At 45.0% G+C, this 19,413-nt stretch overlaps 1 protein-coding gene across 2 annotated transcripts in view; it reads left to right on the top strand.

The window, feature by feature from the left end:
* The first annotated feature begins 850 nt into the window (after nt 1–850).
* Nucleotides 851–19,413, top strand: part of ETV5 (ETS variant transcription factor 5) — a 59,027-nt gene continuing 40,464 nt past the window's right edge. The window contains exons 1-5 of one of the 2 annotated variants that reach the window (XM_006733402.3): nt 851–1,010; nt 4,065–4,183; nt 4,318–4,405; nt 4,536–4,583; nt 4,677–4,727. In XM_006733402.3, coding sequence (XP_006733465.1) covers nt 4,139–4,183; nt 4,318–4,405; nt 4,536–4,583; nt 4,677–4,727 — 232 coding nt within the window. In that variant the 5' untranslated portion in view covers nt 851–1,010; nt 4,065–4,138. The other variant, XM_031028248.2, reaches the window with a different exon arrangement.

Genomic DNA, 19,413 nt, shown 5'->3' with positions numbered 1-19,413 from the left:
GAGGTTGTAAACTGCAATTGAACAGGGGGAGCAAACGGAATTTGTTTGGGCCTTAGGCCCGCCAGGATAAAATAGTAACCAAAATCTGTTTGAGAGCTCAGATTTTAAAGGGAGATACTGCTTATTCTTCCCCACTGGAAACCTGGTTAAAGGAAATTAAGGCCTCTCTTAAAGGTAACTAAGATTAGAGGGCTCGGTTTCCGTTTTCTGTGTTTCTGTGGGCCGAACGCCCAGGTCGGTCAGCGAGTTTCTCTCTGGGTGGAATGACGAATTCCTCTCGCCTGAATTCTAAAATGATAACTTTGCTTGGTGCTGCAGCTGCGAACGTCTGGCGCCCAGTGGCCCATCCTGGCGGTGGCGTTGCGGGGCGGGGCGTGGGGATGGGGTAACAGGGGTGAATGGAGACGGGGAAGAGCCATTCCTCGGTGAAAAGTTGGGAGAGCTGCGGGGAGGGAAGTAAACGCGACTCTCCGCCGCTTCGGCCCCTTTAAGTGCTTCACTGACTCAGCTAAGCTTCCCCCTCAGGTCGCGTTTTTTATGAATGAAAAACGTCCTTACATTCATTATATAAACAAGCCTGTGCTGATTGGCCAATGGCCCCCGGTGCATAAATTATGTAAAACAGACCCCTGAGGGGGTGGAGAGGAAAGCGATATTGACCAATGGGGGCTGGAGTGGATGGGGCGGCTTGGCTGGATTTGCCCGCAGACAGGGTAAACAAGACGTGATGGACAGGCGCAGGAGCGGCCTCGGGCCAATGAGAACCAGGCTGAGCTAGGACCGCGGGCCAATGGTGGCAGGCGGAGCAGCAGGCCCCGGGGGGCCGGGCCAGCGCTCCAGCCTGGTTGGCAGCTGCGGCGCAGAGTCCAGCCGCTGGTGCGCGGAGCGGTTCAGCGTCCCCCGAGCGGTTCGGCCCAGCCATTCGCCCAGGCGCCCAGGCGCGGTGCGCGCGTGCGTGAGCGCGCCTGCGCCCCGGGGCCGCTGCAACCGGAGGAGAGCGGCTGCCTCAGGTGAGGGGGCGTCGAGGAGGCAGGAGGGCATCGGAAGGGGTGTTCAGGAGCCGGTCCGAAGGGCTCAGCCCGCAAGAGTTCACTGGCTGATTCAGAATCCTCAAAGTCCGGGTGCACTTTCTATCTGGACTGAGGTACCCCCCCGCCCCGGGCTGGCCGCCCCCTGCTCTCGTGGCCCGGTCCGGTTCGGTTCTTGGGAGGCGTAGGGTGGGGGTAGCTAACGGTTCCGGAGCGCTCGGAGAGCGGGTTTCCGCACGTCGCGGGGAGGCGCGCCCGGGCGTGAGGTGCGGGGGCTCTCGGGTGGGGATGGGGGGGGAGGGACGCGGAGTTGCGGGGCTTTACAGTCTCTGGAGGTCTGAGAGCCCGGAGGAGCCTTGGAGGCTCGCGAGAAGAGACGCCCGGCGGAGCTTTGCAGTGGGGAGGAGGGGGCGGGAAGCAGCTTGAAGGGGAATATTTGAGAGGTGATGCCCCACCAAAGCACCAGGAGGGGTTAAGTGACACAGGCATGTGCAGCCTGAGGGATTGGGGGTTGGCCAGGAACTTATGCAGGCCTTGCAAGTTTCAGATTGTGGGAAGTGGACACTCAATCCCCCAACTCCCACCCCAGCAGCCTGAGGGCGTCAGGCTGCATCGCGGTTCTCGAGAAGTCGGGGAGCATCAGAGCAGCGGCCTGGGGCTAGTAGGGGAAAAAACGGGTGCGGAGGGTGGGGGGATGGAGAGATGCTGGAGCCTCTCACTGGATTAGCGATCTGTCCGCATTTTCAGAGGAGAGGAGAGCTCTGGAGGGAACCGAACTCCTGGTTGAGGAGTGCCAAGGAGAGATGTTTGGAGGTTGGGGGTGGTTGGTAGCGCCCGGCGCCGCAGCTCGGTTTTATGAATGTGGATGACTTTATGAATGAAGCGGGTTTCTTTTCGTTGGCTCGCTGCTCCCTGCGGCTTTTTTTTTTTTCTTTCCCTTTTTGTGAATGAAGCATTGAGCTTTCTTCCGAAATCTCTGGGGGTGAGGGGCCTGCGTCGGAGGCTGGGCGTGCGTTGGAAGTGGGGGCGGGGGCGCATCTGAAGGAGTTTTCATGAATGGGGAAGGCTGGGAATTGGGTGGAAGTGTGTCTTGTTTTGTGAATGGGGCCCAGCGCTAGGGATCCAGTTACAGCCCTTTACCTGATGTGGCGGCCGCGGCTCGCTCTCCCATTCATAAAACCAGGCCCGCTGCGCGCCGCGGGGGAGGGGCCTCGATCGCGCCGCTGCACCGCGTTAAACTTTTCCTGGGGGCACCGGGAAGGGGGGACCACAAAGGAAGTGGTTTAAACTCCCTTAAGGCTTTAAAAAAAATTATACTTTAAACAACATTTTCTTAGCCCTTGAACTCTGAGAGCTGCTTTAAAAATCCTCTATGCCTCTTTCTGGTTCGCGTATGGCAGCTTCTTTCTTTTATTTCATTTTTAAAAGGTATTTTTGCTCTTCGTGGTGAAGTGTTTTGCAACGTATTTCATCATGAGGCTCGGAAATATGTCCCCCCTCCGATCTCTTCCCCGTTGTCCCTTTCCCCCGTAGACACTGACAGAATTTCTAAGGTCACGATTTAATCGGACAGATTTTGAAGTCTACAGAGGACTCATTTTCATGGCCCTCAACTCACTGCCGACGTTTCTCAGATTTTGTATACGGGTTGATGATATTTGAGAAAGAGGCTTTATTCTGAACGTTTAGCGCTGTTTGGAAGGCACGCAGGCAAGCTAGCGGGCATGTTTTTCTAGGAAATTATGGACTGTGTGCAGTTTTGCTCCTCTCTCTCTTTCTCTTTGACTTTGAAAATTTCTGACTAGTTGGGCCAGAGTGCTGAAAGGAGGTTGACCACGAAGGGTTTTCTTGTATTCTGCTCACTTAAGAAAAACAAGTTGCGTGGAATTGCCCACTGAGAAAAAGTTCCCTATTTAAAATTTGTATGCAGGGTAAACAAAAGAATTATCCTTAAGCAGTTTGCTTTGTTTAGAGCTGGGGATAAATGAAATTACTGTTTTCTCCATTTTGTTGATTTAACTGCATTTCTATTTGGAGAATGAAACAAAGGGTTCAGGAAAATGGTACCTTCCTAAAGTTGTTACTTTATTCCTCCCAAATTAGAAAGCATTCCCTCCTTTCCATTTGACCCTCAACCTCTCTTCCCAGCCCCAAGACTTGACAGTGCCGGAACAAGTTTAATTGGGGGGGGGGCAAGTTTGGGGAAAATTACTTCACTGTAAGAAACAAACTGAATTTTCTTTACATGGATCTTTTGCTTTTAATGTTTTTTTAAGATCTGTGGCAGAGATGCATTTAAAGTCTGTGTGATGGAATTTAGTTTCCTTGATCCATTACTTTTTATGGCTATTTTATTTATTTTAGAAGTTGTTGATAGCACAGATATCTCTGTAAGTTGCCATAGGAATATTTGTGACAATACAGACCCTATGTCTGTTTGAACAGAAGAATTAGGTTTTAAAAGAGTGTTGTGTGAAGATAAGTATATCTCTGATCGATATGTTCCTGGAACTATATATGGTGTCTTACCACTGACCTACAAACTACTTTTAGAAACACTATGTATGTCAGATTCTTAATTGCCAATAATTTGGAATGCTTAAACCCATTTTCTCTACTTCCTGTCACTGTACTGTCAAAAATTAAATTATCTCTTAAAAAAAAAAAAAAAAGACCTAACATTACAAATGCTCTGGAGAATCTTCTATTGGAGAGAATCTTGAAATCACCCTTTTATAATGAAAATAAGGGGTTTTGGTTTTCGTTTTTATAGGGAACAGATAGTAGCAAACTTATGATTAGAGAGAGAGGGCAGGAGGGCTAGGTAAATGGATTTGACACTAAGTACACTATGAACTTCTGATGCCCTTAATCAAGCACACCTTTAGTCTGTAAAGCTTACACTCTGAGTGGGCTTTAAGTACCTCAGAGAAAGGTAGCGATTTTGCACAGGTCCTAAAGAAAGACCAGTAAAAATTACTTCATTTCTCTTCTTTGCTCCCTCTCAGTTAAAAATCTCCCAAATTCCTATTACAGGAGGACCCCTTTCCCCCCAGAAATTACTCAATGCTGAAACCTTTCAAAGTGATATTCAAGGCATTGGAAGCACCATGGATGGGTTTTATGATCAGCAAGTCCCTTTTATGGTCCCAGGGGTAAGTTTATGTGGCTTTGGTTTGTTTTGTTCTCCCTCTTCGAATATGAGTCTTCTCCTCATTGGTTTAGGGGCACAACCCCCTTTGACCCCTTTATTACCCTTGAGCCTTCACTGTCTTTTGGCCTCTTTCAGAAATCTCGCTCAGAGGAATGTAGAGGGCGGCCTGTGATTGACAGAAAGAGGAAGTTTTTGGACACAGATCTGGCCCATGATTCTGAAGGTAGTAAAGCTTTCCCTTTGGTTTGTGGCTTCTTCAAATGGCCCCCTGTGAGAGCCGCATGTAGACTCATCCTCCGTGTTCTCCCCAGCACAGGAGTTCTCATTCTGGTGTCTTCTGTTTTCAATTCCAGAGTTGTTTCAGGATCTCAGTCAACTTCAAGAGGCTTGGTTAGCTGAAGGCAAGTTTCTTGGCTGTCCGATTTTCCATATAAAACATTTTACTGCGTTTTGTAATAAAACTTAAATGTCTAAAATAAAAATCTCTTTTCCAGCACAAGTTCCTGATGATGAACAGTTTGTCCCAGATTTCCAGTCTGATAACTGTAAGTACCTTTCTGGTGGTGGCACATTTGTTCTGAAAACGTTTGGTCTTGGAACATCCATGTCTGGAAGACTTTTTTCAGCCATTGCCAGCATATTTGGACAGTGGAATGCATTTAGTTTCTTTAAATAATTCAAAGTTAACCCTCAAAACTTTTGTTTCATTCTTTATTGGAGTTATTTCTAAAATGCTTTTACTCTATTGCAGATAAGATTTACTGAACATAATTTCATCCTAAATTTCTTTTTGCCTAAGAATATTGCAAGGCTTCAAGCTCAAAATTATAGATCAACTGACATTATATATATAAGATGTTGGACTTAACATCTATTAACCAGATGTTATTTTATGGTGTTTTTTTGTTTGTTTGTTTGTTTTATAAATTAAGTCCGTGATGCAGTTGATGAGTCTGACATTTTTTTCTCTTTTAAAGGTGCAGAAAATAGTTAATGGAAGATTCCAGTTAATTGTGGCTTCACCCAACATGTTGTCAATTTTGTTTCTACTTCTAAGTTGACACAGGGTGGTCACAGTGTGACCTGATTTACTCTTATTTTTTATGTAATTGTCAGGACTTTATCTTTCAGAGAGGAGTAAAAACTTATTCTTCAAATGGTCATTAAGTGCACCTATCACTGAGTTAATAAATGCAGTGGGAAGCTCAAAAGATGGCTCTCGGTGCTGGCAAGGGCATGGTTAGCTTTTCACTGATCTTTCCGGGCTGTCCTCAACAGGTTTGGGAGCTTTTATGGTCCAGGCAGAGCTCTCAAGGACAAAGCTGGCTGATGAAATGTGAGCAGCACGGGGCAGCTCTAGAGAGCATTAGTCACTGGCGAGTGAGCTGGTTTAAGAGAGGCCTGGAGAAAATGCTGCCTCTCTTGAGAGTTGCATCATAGAGAAATTCATGTCTCTTAGTCATAGTTTATAATAGCAAGCACCTGAGCCAGGCAAGGACTCGATTTCTCATTTTGTACCAACAAATTCTTCCCGCTTTGTTTTATCTTGTGTGTGTGTATGTGTGTGTGTGTTTATGTGTGTAAATGCCACAGGAGAGAGAGGGTATCTTTGTATTTAAGTAAAATCTGACTGTTCTAAGTCATTAGATGAAAGCCTAGAGGTACCAGCTAAACATTCTTTAATGATATACCTCCTATGCAAGGCACAATGCCATGAAACTTTAAAAGGGAATAAACTGTAACCCACAAATGCATAGTTACCTTAGCGATGTCACAGCTTGCTATCGTTTTTCTATAGGAAAGTAAATGTATGTTAATTATTGCCCTTTGATTGCTTTCAAGTGATTGGGAAGCTTGCCACTAAAAGGCTAAATAAAGATAACCCAAATATTGTGTGTGTGCCTGTGTGTGTGTGTGTGTTGCAAGATAAAAGACGGGATTTGTAATCCCACTTTGTTCTGTGTTGACAATTTGGCCCAGCCTTTCCATTTCCTACTCAGAGCAGCAAAAACTGCAGTCTGTTTGGGAGGTGGCTTTCTTGGCAGAAGTTCTTTGAAATGCTTTTATGACACTTTTGTTTGTTTCTCTGTAACCCAAAGAGTTAAAAGGGAGTTGAGATGACTGCATTCAGATTGATTTCATGTGCTGAAGCAAAGGTATGCTCTTTAGAGAAAGATGTCAGTAAACAAGATTTATATTTGGAGAGATGTTTCTCTGCAGGAATAGGCTAAAGTGAAGGAATCAATAAATGTGTTTTGGCTCCTTAGAAATAATTCCCACTCAGCCAATAGAATGTGCTAAATTCTTTAATTAAATTGCCATACCTACCTAAAATGGAGATGCTTTCAGAGATATTTCTGCTTACCAAGTGTGATGTGTTTTTTACTTTGTTTGCTTTTTGCTTTAACTTCTTAAGGTTGAGCTTTTCTGTCCTTTAAGGATAAAACAGATGGTTGAGTAGCCTCAAAAGTGTTTTAATAATTCTTTCCCCTTCTCTGACTCTTATTTCGGGAGATGGAGGTTTAAGAAGAAGGGCTTCAAATAGATCAGCTTGCCTTAGAGGTTAAGTAAGAGTACAAGGATGCATGGAAGCTGGCAGAGCCCGGGGCTGGGCAGACTTCTCTGTGAGCACGTCCCCCAGCCTTGGATTGAGGATCAGCTTTCACCGCAGTCACCTTCTGGAAGAGCCCATGATTATCCCAGGGGAGGGGGAGAAACTCATTCAAATTTAATAAAACCTTATGAGTTGATTTGAGTCAGCCAATCAATGAACTGTAAACCAAACTTGCACTTGCCCAGTAAAGCAAACCTTTTCTCTGTAGTAGCAAAAGCATTTGTAACAAATATTCTTCTGTGGCCTGACACACTGATTATAATCTGTCCTTTTAATGATGATTTGATTAATTTTCTATATGTGTGGGGGGGGAGGTGTGTGTGTGTGTGTGTGTGTGTGTGAGAGAGAGAGAGAGAAAAAGAAATACTAAGTAATGTGGTAATTTTTATTTTAGAATGTCAGTTTTGAAGATTATGGCTTACTTTTTTCAGTAAGTGCTATGAGCTCAGCTTCTAAAGAGATTATATTTTGTAAATTTTCCAGATTTGGGTTCCTAACCATAGGCATCTATCCATAAGTGTGATTTGAATAAATTAAACCATTGTTCTTCTAAGTGTTATAGAAATGTTCAACTTACTTCTAGCTATATAGACTTCACCTTACCTCACAAATACAGACATTAGTAAAGTATCCCCCCATCTGGAAATTCTTAAAGGTCAAATTCAAGGCAACAGAAAGTGCAACCTATAGACAAGAGGGGTTCTGCCAGTGCCCCCCATTGTCCCCTGGTCCTGAGAAGTAACCTTGAAGATCCCAGACTGGGCTGCAGGTACCTTGTAGAGATAGTCTTCCCAACCCCTTCGTTTTACAGAGGGGATAATATAAGGTCCAGATAACTGGAGAGACTGACTGGTGGTTTGGGGCAAATGGGAGGGGTTAGGTGAAATGAGAAAAAGAAATTATAAAATATTATCCTTAAAGAAGCTCTCACAGAGCTGCAGAGCCAGGGGGTACTGGCACATGCAGGTGTGGTTCAGGCTCTCTCTCATGATTTCAAAAACCTAGAGCCAACCCTCAGGGAAGACTTAGGGAGACTGTTGGCCACCCAGTTTGTCACCTCAGTTCTTTTCATTCCATGATCCTGAAAAACTTATTAAGTATCTTGGTGCTTTGAGTTTTTCCATCTAGGATTTGGAAGAAGCCTATAAAACAGAAAAACTATAAAACTGACATCTTTATTATAAGACATACTGGTGTACATACAGATAAACCTGTGTGTATGTATATATCTTATATAATATAAATAAGTGTATGTATGTGTATTAACACAGAGCTACAAACCTGGAAATCTGAGTCAGTGGTTAGATGTGTATACATTTTTACTCTACATTTTCACTGTACATTTCCATAGAATTAACTGTAAATCAAAACCATGGATAAGATTGGAACTCAAAGTGCTTAGGTTTGGGGAGGGGGAGCTTACATTAATTTTTCTGGACTAACTTGGCACTTAAGGGTATTACTAGATTTTAGCATATAAAAATAGTACTTTTTAAATGGAGATTTCAGTTCTAATTTTCTTTTAATCACACTCATTTGTTTCAGTTGTGATATTGTGAATGTTTACCTGTCAGCATCTTGAATAACAAAAATATTTTACACTGGGGAAAAGTCATGATAAAAATCTTATTTTAAAACTGTGGTCTCCATAGCAAATATAATTTAGAGAACTATTTGAAAATCCAAATGACCTTATGTTCCCCTTGAAGTGTTCTTTTTTAAATCTGTGTTTCAAAAAGAATGGACCGATTGAAGGAAGTACTAGTAATTTCCTAAGGACTGGCTAATTAACTGATAAAATCGACTTTTCATAAATACATTGTAATAGGTGACTCGGGAAATAGAATTAACTGTTATGGCAGCCCTTGAGCCTAAAACACATTGATCTTAATCCTGTTTTAGTAGGAGATTATTCAGCTGGACTTTTTTTTTTTTTTTTAACTACATATGAAGTTGATAGAGTAGAGGCAGGGCCTTCCTTTTGGAGAGGGCACATCATTTGGGGCCCAGTTTGGAGCAAAACTCTTGAGTTTACTTGCTTTGTGGTCGTGGGCCATTTCTATTTGAAAAGGTTGTCCCAAAGTCTTTTGTTTGGTAAGAAAGTAACAGTAGGCACTTGGAAAAGGAGAGATGTGAGGGAGTCAAGGTTATCAGTTTGTCCTTTTTGAGAGCCAGAGGTTCTGAAGGTAGGAGAAGACAGAGGAGTGCTGCTGGGGGGGGGGAGGGGGGGCGGGGGTATGTGGAGGGGAGAGGTCATTTGACTCCAGGCTACAGTGTATCTTTCAAAAAGTCTTTGTTAGCTAGCCCACTACCTTACCACTGAGAGGTGCTAAGTGACTTGAAATCCTTCCTGTTTTGATAGCCTCCAAGATCCTTAGACCAGGACTCTTAAGGCTCTAAGACCTAGAGTCCCCGTTTATCTAAGAGAGCCAAGTGTTCCCACAAAATCTGTTTTCTCTAACATTAATTCAGTTAGGCTTATTACAATGACTTTTTCTCTTCCTCTTTGATGTCTTTCTGCTCTTAGCCCTCTAATAAAACCCAGTAACCTTTCCAGTCCTTTGTGTTTGGCAAGAACTTGGGACAGGGAATTACATGTGTGTCTGCCCGGCAGACCACTGATGTAGATTCCAGAGCTAACAAAATCCTGGTATCATTCAAGAACTCACCATCTACCCCGTTTCAGCATTCTTTACTTTTATAAGATTAAGACATGGGTAGCATGATGAAGCTGGGGATTTGTATTATCTGCCATTTCTACCATCTAGGAATATCATTGTTTTAATTTCAGTCTCAGAAAAAAATATTTGTTTGGGAGGGGGGGCTTGGGTGGGGTGTGTGCTTCTCTACCAAGAGACTGTCCCCTCCACATGTTACTCGAGTTTTAATGGTGGTAGAGTAGATCCAGCCTCAGAGGCTGACAGCCCCCTCTCAGGCGCACGGCTGCCCTTGAGGCAGCTTGGGCCCCATCTGTGCCCTGGCACACAGTGCTTCTCCACTCGGAATCCAAGGAGCTCGGAGTCTTGTCATGTTGCAGCTCCCAGCTCTTGGACAAGCGCCAGGCATGCTGATGCCAGCACGGGATTAGGTTGCTTTTTTAAAAATTCATTTTGTGAACTCATCAAGCTCATTTAACAGAGGCTTTGGTCGTCAGTTTCTATCATTGTCCCAGCCTTCTAAGAGGCTCAGCTTGGAGGAGAGGCCAAATACTAGGTCCCTAGTGTATATGCGGGTGGGCGCACCTAAGAGAGAGAGAGAGAGAGAGAGAGAGAGAGAGTGTTGTGTGTGTGTGTGTGTGTGTGTGTGTGTGTGTGTGTGTGTCTGTAACCACAATGTAAGTACTCCTTTAGGCTTGGCAAGGGAGTAGCAGCTCTTCTCAGGGAGAAGAGCCCCCACAAAGCAAATAAAGGGTGTTCCCCTGCCCAGAATGAGGAAGCATTGGTAGAAAGTTGCAGCACAGGGCACAAAGACTCCAGGGAGCAGGATAAGATCTAGCTATCAAGAGGCCAGGAGTTTGCCACTGGTCTGCAGAGCAGCCAAGACATTGAATGGAGATTCTGTGGTCAGAAAAACTATAGAGAAATTCTTCCCATGTCGTCCTCTGAGCTCACTAGCTTGGTGGGTGGCGGGGGGTGGGAGGGCAGGCAATGAGAAGAGGTAAACAGAAGGTATTTGAAAATAGCCAAATATGTTATGAAAAAAAAGAACCAACCCAAGAGCTAATTTATCTCCTGGATTTGATTTTCACAAAGTAGTATGCTTTTCTTGAAATAAACTCTGGCTGTCAGACTGGCTTCATCAGATCTTCTTCAGGGTAATTATTGAAGATCTGAAAAAAATCTCTAAGAAACCAAACCAGTTTTTAGCCTTGTACTTTGCGTTGTCCTTGGAGTAGATTTCACCCGCCAACCCCAAGATATCCATGCTCTTCCCTTTTGATGTCTCATGGGCATGGGTGGGGGGGGATAGGGAGGATTATAAAGCTTTCAAGCCGGATGTGAAGCGGTAAAGGAACTGTGAAGCTGTTCATAATAGGTAGCTCGCACCCTCCCCCCTCTGCAGCCAGAGAATCTAGTAGTGTCTCCAGAGACCCTCTCCCTTGGGGAGGATGCCAGGTGGCTCCCCATGTAGCTATTGGCAGTGAATGGAAAAGCAAGGAGTCTGGAAAGGCTGACTTCCATAGAGAGCTGTCCTCTAAGGCAAACCAGCTTGCCTGGGGGCAGGAGAAATACAGTGAAGTCTTTTTCTCTCAGCTGGTAGCTACAGTCAGATTCTGAACAGGGCAGCACTAGATAGTTTTCTTTTGCCTTTCCCCCTTTTGCCAGAGGGCACTTGCCGACCTTACTTGGAGCTGACTTGCACATCCTTGCAGATTTCAGCCAGGGTCTTGGCCATCTGAATCTTAGGGAGGGTGCAGAGCAGGCAGGCGCCTGCAGTGTCTGAATTTCTTACATAAACACAGCGCACTGGGCGAGCTAGCGTCCCTGTGGCGACAGCTGGGCTCTGCTCCGTCTGCCCCAGCGAGCTGAGCTGCTGAGTCCCCCTCCTGCCTGAATGGAGCATTCCAAATTGGTTGTGAATGGAGGGCGGGGCTCCCTTGCAGACTTTTTCAATGAATAACCAGACCCTATTGTGCAGCCTGTGGAAAAACAACCAACTCAAACAACACTGGGACTGTTAGAAATATGCTTGTGATTGGCAGCTTGGAGAACCTCCAAAATTAGTTTCCTTTGGCTTCCCTGCTGCTCCCTGTTCTCTGAGCCTGGGCTTAATGAGCCTGGGCTTAATGGGGTTCCAGTTTTCTTTTAAGTCCTGGCTTTAACCCTGCAACTGCCAGGCAGATGGTCTGGGCTTCTGGGGTAGGGCTGCTACTGACCAATGAGGCCGCACCCCCCCTTTTTTCCTCCCTTTTTACACTGGAGCTGTCCAAAAGGGCTGCTAATAGAAGAGGGTGGTTTAGCTTCCCTGGAGAGAGAGGTGTTGAGACTTGATCTGAGGATATTACCCTTTTATCTGCCACTTGCCGTGGGGCGGTGGCTTTAGCTCCCACTGAAGATTCCTGCCTGATCATCTGCTGTCAGCTCCAGCCCGGACTCCAGGCCCGAGGATCGATGTCTGTGGCAGCGCAGAGATTTCTTGGTTAGGCATGCATTTTGACTCGGGAATGACAAAGCTGTAATTTCCCTACTCCTTGGCCTTCTCTGTCCTGTTTAATTTCCCACTGTGGTCAGATCCATGTCATTTTAAAATGATACTTCTCAGACTGTTACTCAGCTCCAGGGGAGCCTTGCTCTGGCTGTGACCCTTCCGCCCGGGCACTCATTAAATGCCTTGCCTCCCCACGAGCATCCCAGGAAGTATCAGAAAGAACCCAGCCTCTGAGCAGCCCCAAAACCAGAGCGGCCTCCTCACCCCAGATGAGGCCAGGTTCTAGGGGTACGCTTGCCTCAGTATCCACTCGAAACATCCTCCACCATCTTGGCCAACAGCTCACAGACACACCCCGAAAGGGCTATGTGCGCTAGACCAGGGCCGTGGGATAAGCAGGAAAAGGACAATCAGTTAAAAAGCAAAACAAAACTTAATAATACCGATTCAGTGCAGCTTCCTCGGAGTTTTAAAGAGCTCTTGTGAGTTCCTGCTCCTCATCCTCACACCTGAAATGAGGCTGTTGGCATTTGTGTTTCACTACAAGGTTTGTTGTTGCTGTTGTTTTTCTGAAGTATTTCCTTTGTTATAAATTGAGCCTGCAAGAATGTCTTCCTTTCCCTATTAAAAAAAGAACAGGCCTGGGCAGATCGTCCTTTTTTTTTTTTTAAAGATTTTATTTATTTATTTGAGACAGAGAGACTGAGATAGAGAGAGCATGAGAGGGGGGAGGGCCAGAGGGAGAAGCAGGCTCCCCGCCGAGCAGGGAGCCCGACGCGGGACTCGATCCCGGGACTCCAGGATCATGACCTGAGCCGAAGGCAGTCCCTTAACGACTGAGCCACCCAGGCGGCACCTTTTTTTTTTTTTTTAAGATTTTATTTATTTATTTGAGAGAGAATGAGATAGAGAAAGAGAGCATGAGAGGGGGGAGGGGCAGAGGGAGAAGCAGACTCCCCGCCGAGCAGGGAGCCCGATGTGGGACTTGATCCCGGGACTCCAGGATCATGACCTGAGCCGAAGGCAGTCGCTTAACCAACTGAGCCACCCAGGCGCCCCCAGATCGTCCTTTTGTGAGAGAGTTTGAAACCTCTCAGGACGTAACCCTAGATATCAGCTGTGTAAGAGGATGCTGATATTTGTGCTTTTCTAGAGGGGCTGAGGAGGACTTCAGCTTCCAGAAACACTTTTCAGCTGAGTGCCTGGAAAGGCTTTGTGACTGCCTGAAAGGGCAATTAATGAGGGTCCTTGGTACTTTTCTCATAGAAAAAGGTCGAGTGGAAGAAGGGGATGTGTCTTCTATGCGGCTGCCCCGCCCACAGTAAAGACCAGATCCTGGAATGCCTACCCCAGTTGTCCTAATCAGAATCTTAATGGGGAATAACTTAGTAGGGATAGCTTCCCTGTGCTGAAGGGGCTGTCTCAGGTCAGAAGATTTCTGCCCCTCAACTCCCTTTTCTTTCCTTTCCCTCTCCATGGACTCTTTCTTGAGGAGTAAGGAGACAGCCGCAGAGGGCCTTAATGTCATCTCTATTTTGACAAATATTAAACTTCATCCCTGCTTCCCAATTTACATTCTTGTTAAAACAGGAAACAATCTCTCCCAAAGCAGAGAAGCCCTGTGTTCTGTTTCTCTCTGCTGCAGCCCTAGCACTGAGCTCTGCACACGGCCAGTCCTTGGTGAATGTATTCTGCACACCACATTCTCTATCAGGTTCCCTTCCCGCCCCATCTTTCAACAGCCCCCAACACCAGCTTCTAACTGCTCAGAGAAGCTGAGGATCTCAAAACCAGAGTTCTGAGAGTCCTTGGGATGACCTTAGAGATATATAGGAAAAAAAACTAGTTAGGACTAGTTCTCATTTTCTGATTCCTCCTTTAAGCCCATGCACAAGCCAAGTCTTCCTAGGCTGCGTTTAGACTTCGTGCAGCTAATGCTCTGTTTCCCAGTAAGACTGCACGTGCTAGAGTCGAGTCACGGTGTAAACACCCTTGACACGTTTGCCGAGTTTCCGCTTTTAGGAGAAGGAGGGCCATAAATAGAGGAATGGTTCTCAGAGAAGCTGATTTCCCTAATTTCTCTAGAGTTTGGGTTTTCTCCTGTCAGATTTTTAAGTTTGAAGTCAAAGATAAAATTTTCCACCGTGCTTAAGTCCTGTTTCAAGTATCATTAACACTTTTCTTAAATGCTAGTTCAGATGAGAATCATGTAAATTGGGAATAAATTATAGGAAGGATGTTAAAGAAAGTGTAGTTTTGCGGGGTTTTTTTCCCATTCAGGAAAAATGCCCTGTTTCCCCTTTTCTTGACGGTGTGGGCCCCCCTGTGAGCAGCCCTTCATGGTAAAATCTGTGGTTGACGTAAGGCCCACAGGAGAGGAAACCATCCCATCATCTCTACCGCAGGGGCTCTCTTCAGACCTGTTTCTCACAAGTGAAAATCAAACAAATAGTTGTCTATCACATTGGTGAAAGCTGAATATTGAAATTCTTTGGGCAGCTCCCCCAGGAAAGGAATTAGGATGAATAATGCTCAAATTTTCCTTTTGGGGTAAGCAGGCCAGTAAGTCACCGTTTCATCCTACTAGTCTCTTTAAGCTTGAAAGTAACCAATCGCCCCAGGTGGAAACCAGCTCTCCAGGCTGTGGGTCTAAAAAGCCCCACCCGGTGGTAGTCGAAATGGGATGTTCATTCAAAGCCAGGGGAACCACTTATTTTTATCTTGACTCTCCTCTGAGTCAGCTCTGTACATTCGCACAAGCCTTTTCCTTGACTGTCACACGCTCTGGTTTCTCCAATCGCCCAAAATTTGGGGATGTGACACATTGATGCAATTAGATATATGCATTCTGTACAAAATATTTCGGTGGAAGAGCCCCATCTTAGTTAATACACAAGCCTTACCTCAGTCAGAGTGAGGCCAGTTCTTTTCGAAGCTTGCCCTCTCTCTTTTTTTTTTTTTTAAAGATTTTATTTATTTATTTGACAGAGAGCGAGAGAGGGAACACAAGCAGAGGGAGAGGGAGAAGCAGGCTCTCCACTGAGCAGGGAGCCCAATGCGGGGCTCGATCCCAGGATCCTGGGATCATAACCTGAGCCGAAGGCAGACACAGGCTGAGCCACCCAGGCGCCCTGCTTGTCCTCTCTTTAATTTCTAGCTCTTCTATTCAAGGCTTCTGGGTTTCCATTTTCAAATTCTAAAGTAATAATCCTAAGTTGTTAGGATAAATGAGTCCTTTGAAGAAAAGAAACTGCACAGATCCAGGCCGTTTCAAAAATAATACTGAGGTGTGGAGAGTGTGAACTTGAGGTAAATCTGAAACTAGTTCATCTGGGTCAGAAGGAAAAAAAAAAAACAACACCTCTCTGCTACCGTTGGCATTAAATTACCTTCCCGATTTGATAACAGCGGTTTTCTATTTGGAAATGACTACTTGAAAGATTTGCGATTTTGTACCGAGAACAAGAAGGAGCTGTTCTGGGATAGACACTTTTTCTTACCCACACTTCCGCATCTGTGAGTCAGGACATCCCTGATTCAGTACCTATGTCCAAAGTGGGTCCCTCTTACTAACACGACCACTTCTTTCAAGGAAGATCCATACAAAGACTCTCTTTCCTTCTATTTTAGCCAGACTTGGAATAGAAACCTTCAAAAATCACCTGTGTCATTCTTGTTTAGTACTGATAAAGTTTAAAGAAAGGGCAAGGTCAGTATCCCTAATTCTATTTAGCAACTGGTCCCCTTACTTGATGACCGAGGAAAGACATGACCAGCCAACTGTTTTACCCTGGCAAACTTGCCACTGGACCATAGGTCAGCCCGTGAGGACTCTTGCTCCTAAGGCCTACAACAGGCCGGTTATTACCCTGAGTTCTTCCCAGAGCCCACTCTGCCTTTGAAGGTGGGGGGCAGTTTCCAGCCCCTTGCAACAGAAGAGGCAAATAGCCATGAGGACCACTTTGGCTCTTCCTAGTGAAAGCTCTCCCCACCCCCCCAACTGTCTCTCCTTTAGAACCTGGATGCCATCCTTGGCTTGGATCACATTTTCTCCTCTCTGGAGGGGAAATAAAGAGGTAGGGAAAGCCTTGAGCTCCCCCGGAGGTGGGGGTGCCCCCCCATATTCTGAGTGGTCAGCTTGCATGGTAATATCCCACCTTTTGGGTTGCAGTTGTGCATTACACAGTGACCTCCCAAACTGATTTTCATGGGCAAAATTGAGTTTTTCATCTTTTGACCAAGAGTATTCCAGCTGGTGATTTGATTTTGGGATACCGTGTGCGAGTTCTGCCGGCCAGCTGCTGCCATTGCTGGAAGAGACTGGGGGTGGGCGGGGGGAGGAAATTTTTTGTGGGATGTTGTAATCATGGCTCTGAGCCTAGCAGAGGCAAACCTCCAACTCAGCCCTTTCCCCTCCCCATTATGTGAAGTCACTAGATGATACAAACATTATAGTTCAAATAATATGATCCCAGCAGTATAAGAATACCCCCGATAAAGCCCTTTCCTGTAAAGTATGACCCCTTGTCAGGTCAATCACAGAGAAATGTAAATCCTTTTGTAAGTGTAAAACCACCGGTTTTTATCTTTTCCTGCTTTTACCCTTGCCAGAAGGGCTTTGTTGGGAGTTCTAACAGAAGCTACCACCCGGGGGCCCCTTGAGCTGGAACTGCAGATGTGCTTTGGCATCTTTGAAGCTGGATTTCTCTGTTGTTGAATCTATGTCCTGTCATATATTCCACATTCCAGGGAGCAGTAAGGACATAAAATGCCATAACACCGGCCCTATACAAGACAAAATTTAGAAACACTTTACTTTCCAGAGCCAGGGTGAGCGCTGCAGCCTCTTGTCGTTGATCCAACGGCAACCCTATAAACAGCCAGCTTTTCCCCAGAGAAAGCAATGTTCTGCGAGCTCAGTATGTATCTATGGCCCAGCCTAGACCCATGTTGCTGCCAGCTCCAGTCCATAGCAGAGATTTAGGGCTATCCCAGGTAAACAGAAGATGGAGAGGCTTACAGAGCATGGTTTCATGGTTTTAACTGCTTCATGGTATCAACTCCGTTGTCTAATTTAAAACCTAGGTGGGAGAAATTCTATCAATAACTCTCATTCGTGTATCCTGGGAGGAATTCTCCCGCCTTTGCAGGTAACCACTTAGAGATATTTCAGATACCACTTTCCACTAATGCTATATTTATACATTTTCAAAGTTGGGCCAGTGCTTTTCTAAGCTCCTTTTCTTCCCTTTAATTTCTAACTCTTATATTCAAGGCCTCTGGGTTGCCATTTTCAGAAGTCTGAAGTAACCTTCTGATGTCCCTGCTAACCCTGTTTTTCCGCCGCCCCCTTTGTGAATTGAGAGTGGTCTCTCTGGAGATGTAGTCTCCACACCATCTTTCAAGTACGTGCCTCTCATGTTTAATAGGAGCTCACCAATGTGAATCCCTGGGCTTGCATCCCCAAAAAGTTGCCAGCTCTTAATTTCCAAATACTTGGTATAACCTCATCTATCTTACGGGCGAAAAAAGGTATCTTCTTCCCTCACTTCTTTTCCTTGAGCAAGACCTTCTGTGGTTTCACTGGTTATTCTTTTGCTCTGGTATTCCCCGGCCATGTTCATGCAGGGTCAGATGACTTGAATCTCACTTTTGGATGATCCTTTCTGAATACCAGTGTAACCCCAACCCTATTTGTTGGATCTGCCTTTTCCCATAGTCCATGTCATGATGGCAAGGTCAAAGTCCTTTTTTTTTTTTTTTTGAACTTATTATATTACCCCAAGTTTCTAGCTCTAAATCATGAAAAATAGAGTGGGGGTTTTGGGGGGTTTTTTTTGTTTTTGTTTTTGTTTTTTTTTTGTCCACACACTAATTCCTGAAGCCTCTCTTTTGCTGACTGTAGGTTTTTCCCACTGCATAGAAGAAATCTGATTCCTGAAGCCAGATGTTCCGGGAACTAGCTTTATCAGTTCCTAATTTGGCTCTTGTGATATTTATCGTACAGAGGATAATATTGGCCATATAGGAAGGGCTTCTAGAATTGTTAATTGATGAATTATGCTACCTCATGGTTGATTCTATACCCTGGGGCCCAGAAATATACCACCAGGGTGATGATACTAGCAGCAGGACAAGTAGGAAAAAATAACCTGGAGTAATCAACACCATACCCCCCCCCACCACCATGATTAATCACCAATCTAAAATCCTAAATATTGCCACCGTGCCAATCCTAAAGAGAACTTTCCTTGTACCTACTGATACCAGATTCTATCCCAGGGAGGAAGCCTTGCTTTCTTCATGTAGGACTTTGCCCAGGACAAATGAAACTATTCTTGCTGAGATTGCAGAAGGAGTCTGCCCTGAAATAGTGTATGTTCACCTAGGTGTTGTCTGCATCAGATTGTTTGTCATATCTCCCATGAGTTGTGTAGAGAGCTTTGATTCCAGACTAGAGTCCTACTGCTTGCTATGTTTTGGGAATCTTTGATTCCCAAAACATAAATGCACAGGAGATTCTCCAAGCCAGCATACTTTTAAAACACAATTTAGGCCTTTAGTCCGCATCCCGTTCTGATCTAGCCAGGTAAGCTAGGTTGGTCCGGTTGAGGCCTTCAGAAACTCTTGTGCCTTTTTTCCCTAAGGCTCAGAGCACCAAAAGCCAAGGCCACCCATTTCAAGCTGCTTCTTCTGGCTCTGCTCAGCCTTTATGGACAGAAGGAGCCAAACCAGCTGCTTAGAGAGGAAGAAAACAAAGGAGAACCTCAAGGAAGAGGACTGTAATTCTTTTTTATTTTGCCAACCTTCACAGATTGGTGATGACTACATTGTGTCCTCTTGAGGACTCTGGGGATAAAATCTAAGGAGTTGTCCAGCTGTTCTGGTAATGTTCTAAACCTGTTGTGCACATATATTTACAAGGGGTAGACATTCCCCATCTTTTTCCAAGAATGCTTTGTGGTCTTGAGTTGGGCATATGTTTTAGTTTCTGTTACGTGTGTATTGATATGTATGTGGAATTACTGATAGATTTTACTTTTATTAATATTTTGTACTTGTGTAATTACTGTCTTTTTACCCAGGCAATGGTAAAGGTGGCCATGGGCCATACTCCTGTTGATAGCAGTGGCGATTTTCATTTTGCCCTCTCTTGGGTGTTCCTTTCTCCTTTCTAAGTGGACCAGGGCCAAAAAAGTATTTGAGAACCACAGGCTTAGATGTTAGAATGTGACCAACATTTGCCTTTGTGTAATTTTAGTTCCTGGGGCTGTATTATCCAAACATGGTAAAGGATAAACAGGATAGTATCCTTCCAATTTGGTAATGGGCCAGGTTTTAAAGTTCTTAGCACATCTACTTTTGACCTGTTAGTCAACCATAAGACAAAGGCTTTTTTTTTTCTCCAAGTATCTCAGGGGAGATGGACTATAATATCTGTCTTATTGATTTATTTATTTTATTTTATT

This window comes from Leptonychotes weddellii, chromosome 1 (assembly GCF_054177405.1).
Source record: "Leptonychotes weddellii isolate Sample4059 chromosome 1, ASM5417740v2, whole genome shotgun sequence".
Taxonomy (NCBI): domain Eukaryota; kingdom Metazoa; phylum Chordata; class Mammalia; order Carnivora; family Phocidae; genus Leptonychotes; species Leptonychotes weddellii.
Note: the sequence above shows the minus strand (reverse complement) of the source record. Positions and strands in the feature narration are given on the sequence as shown.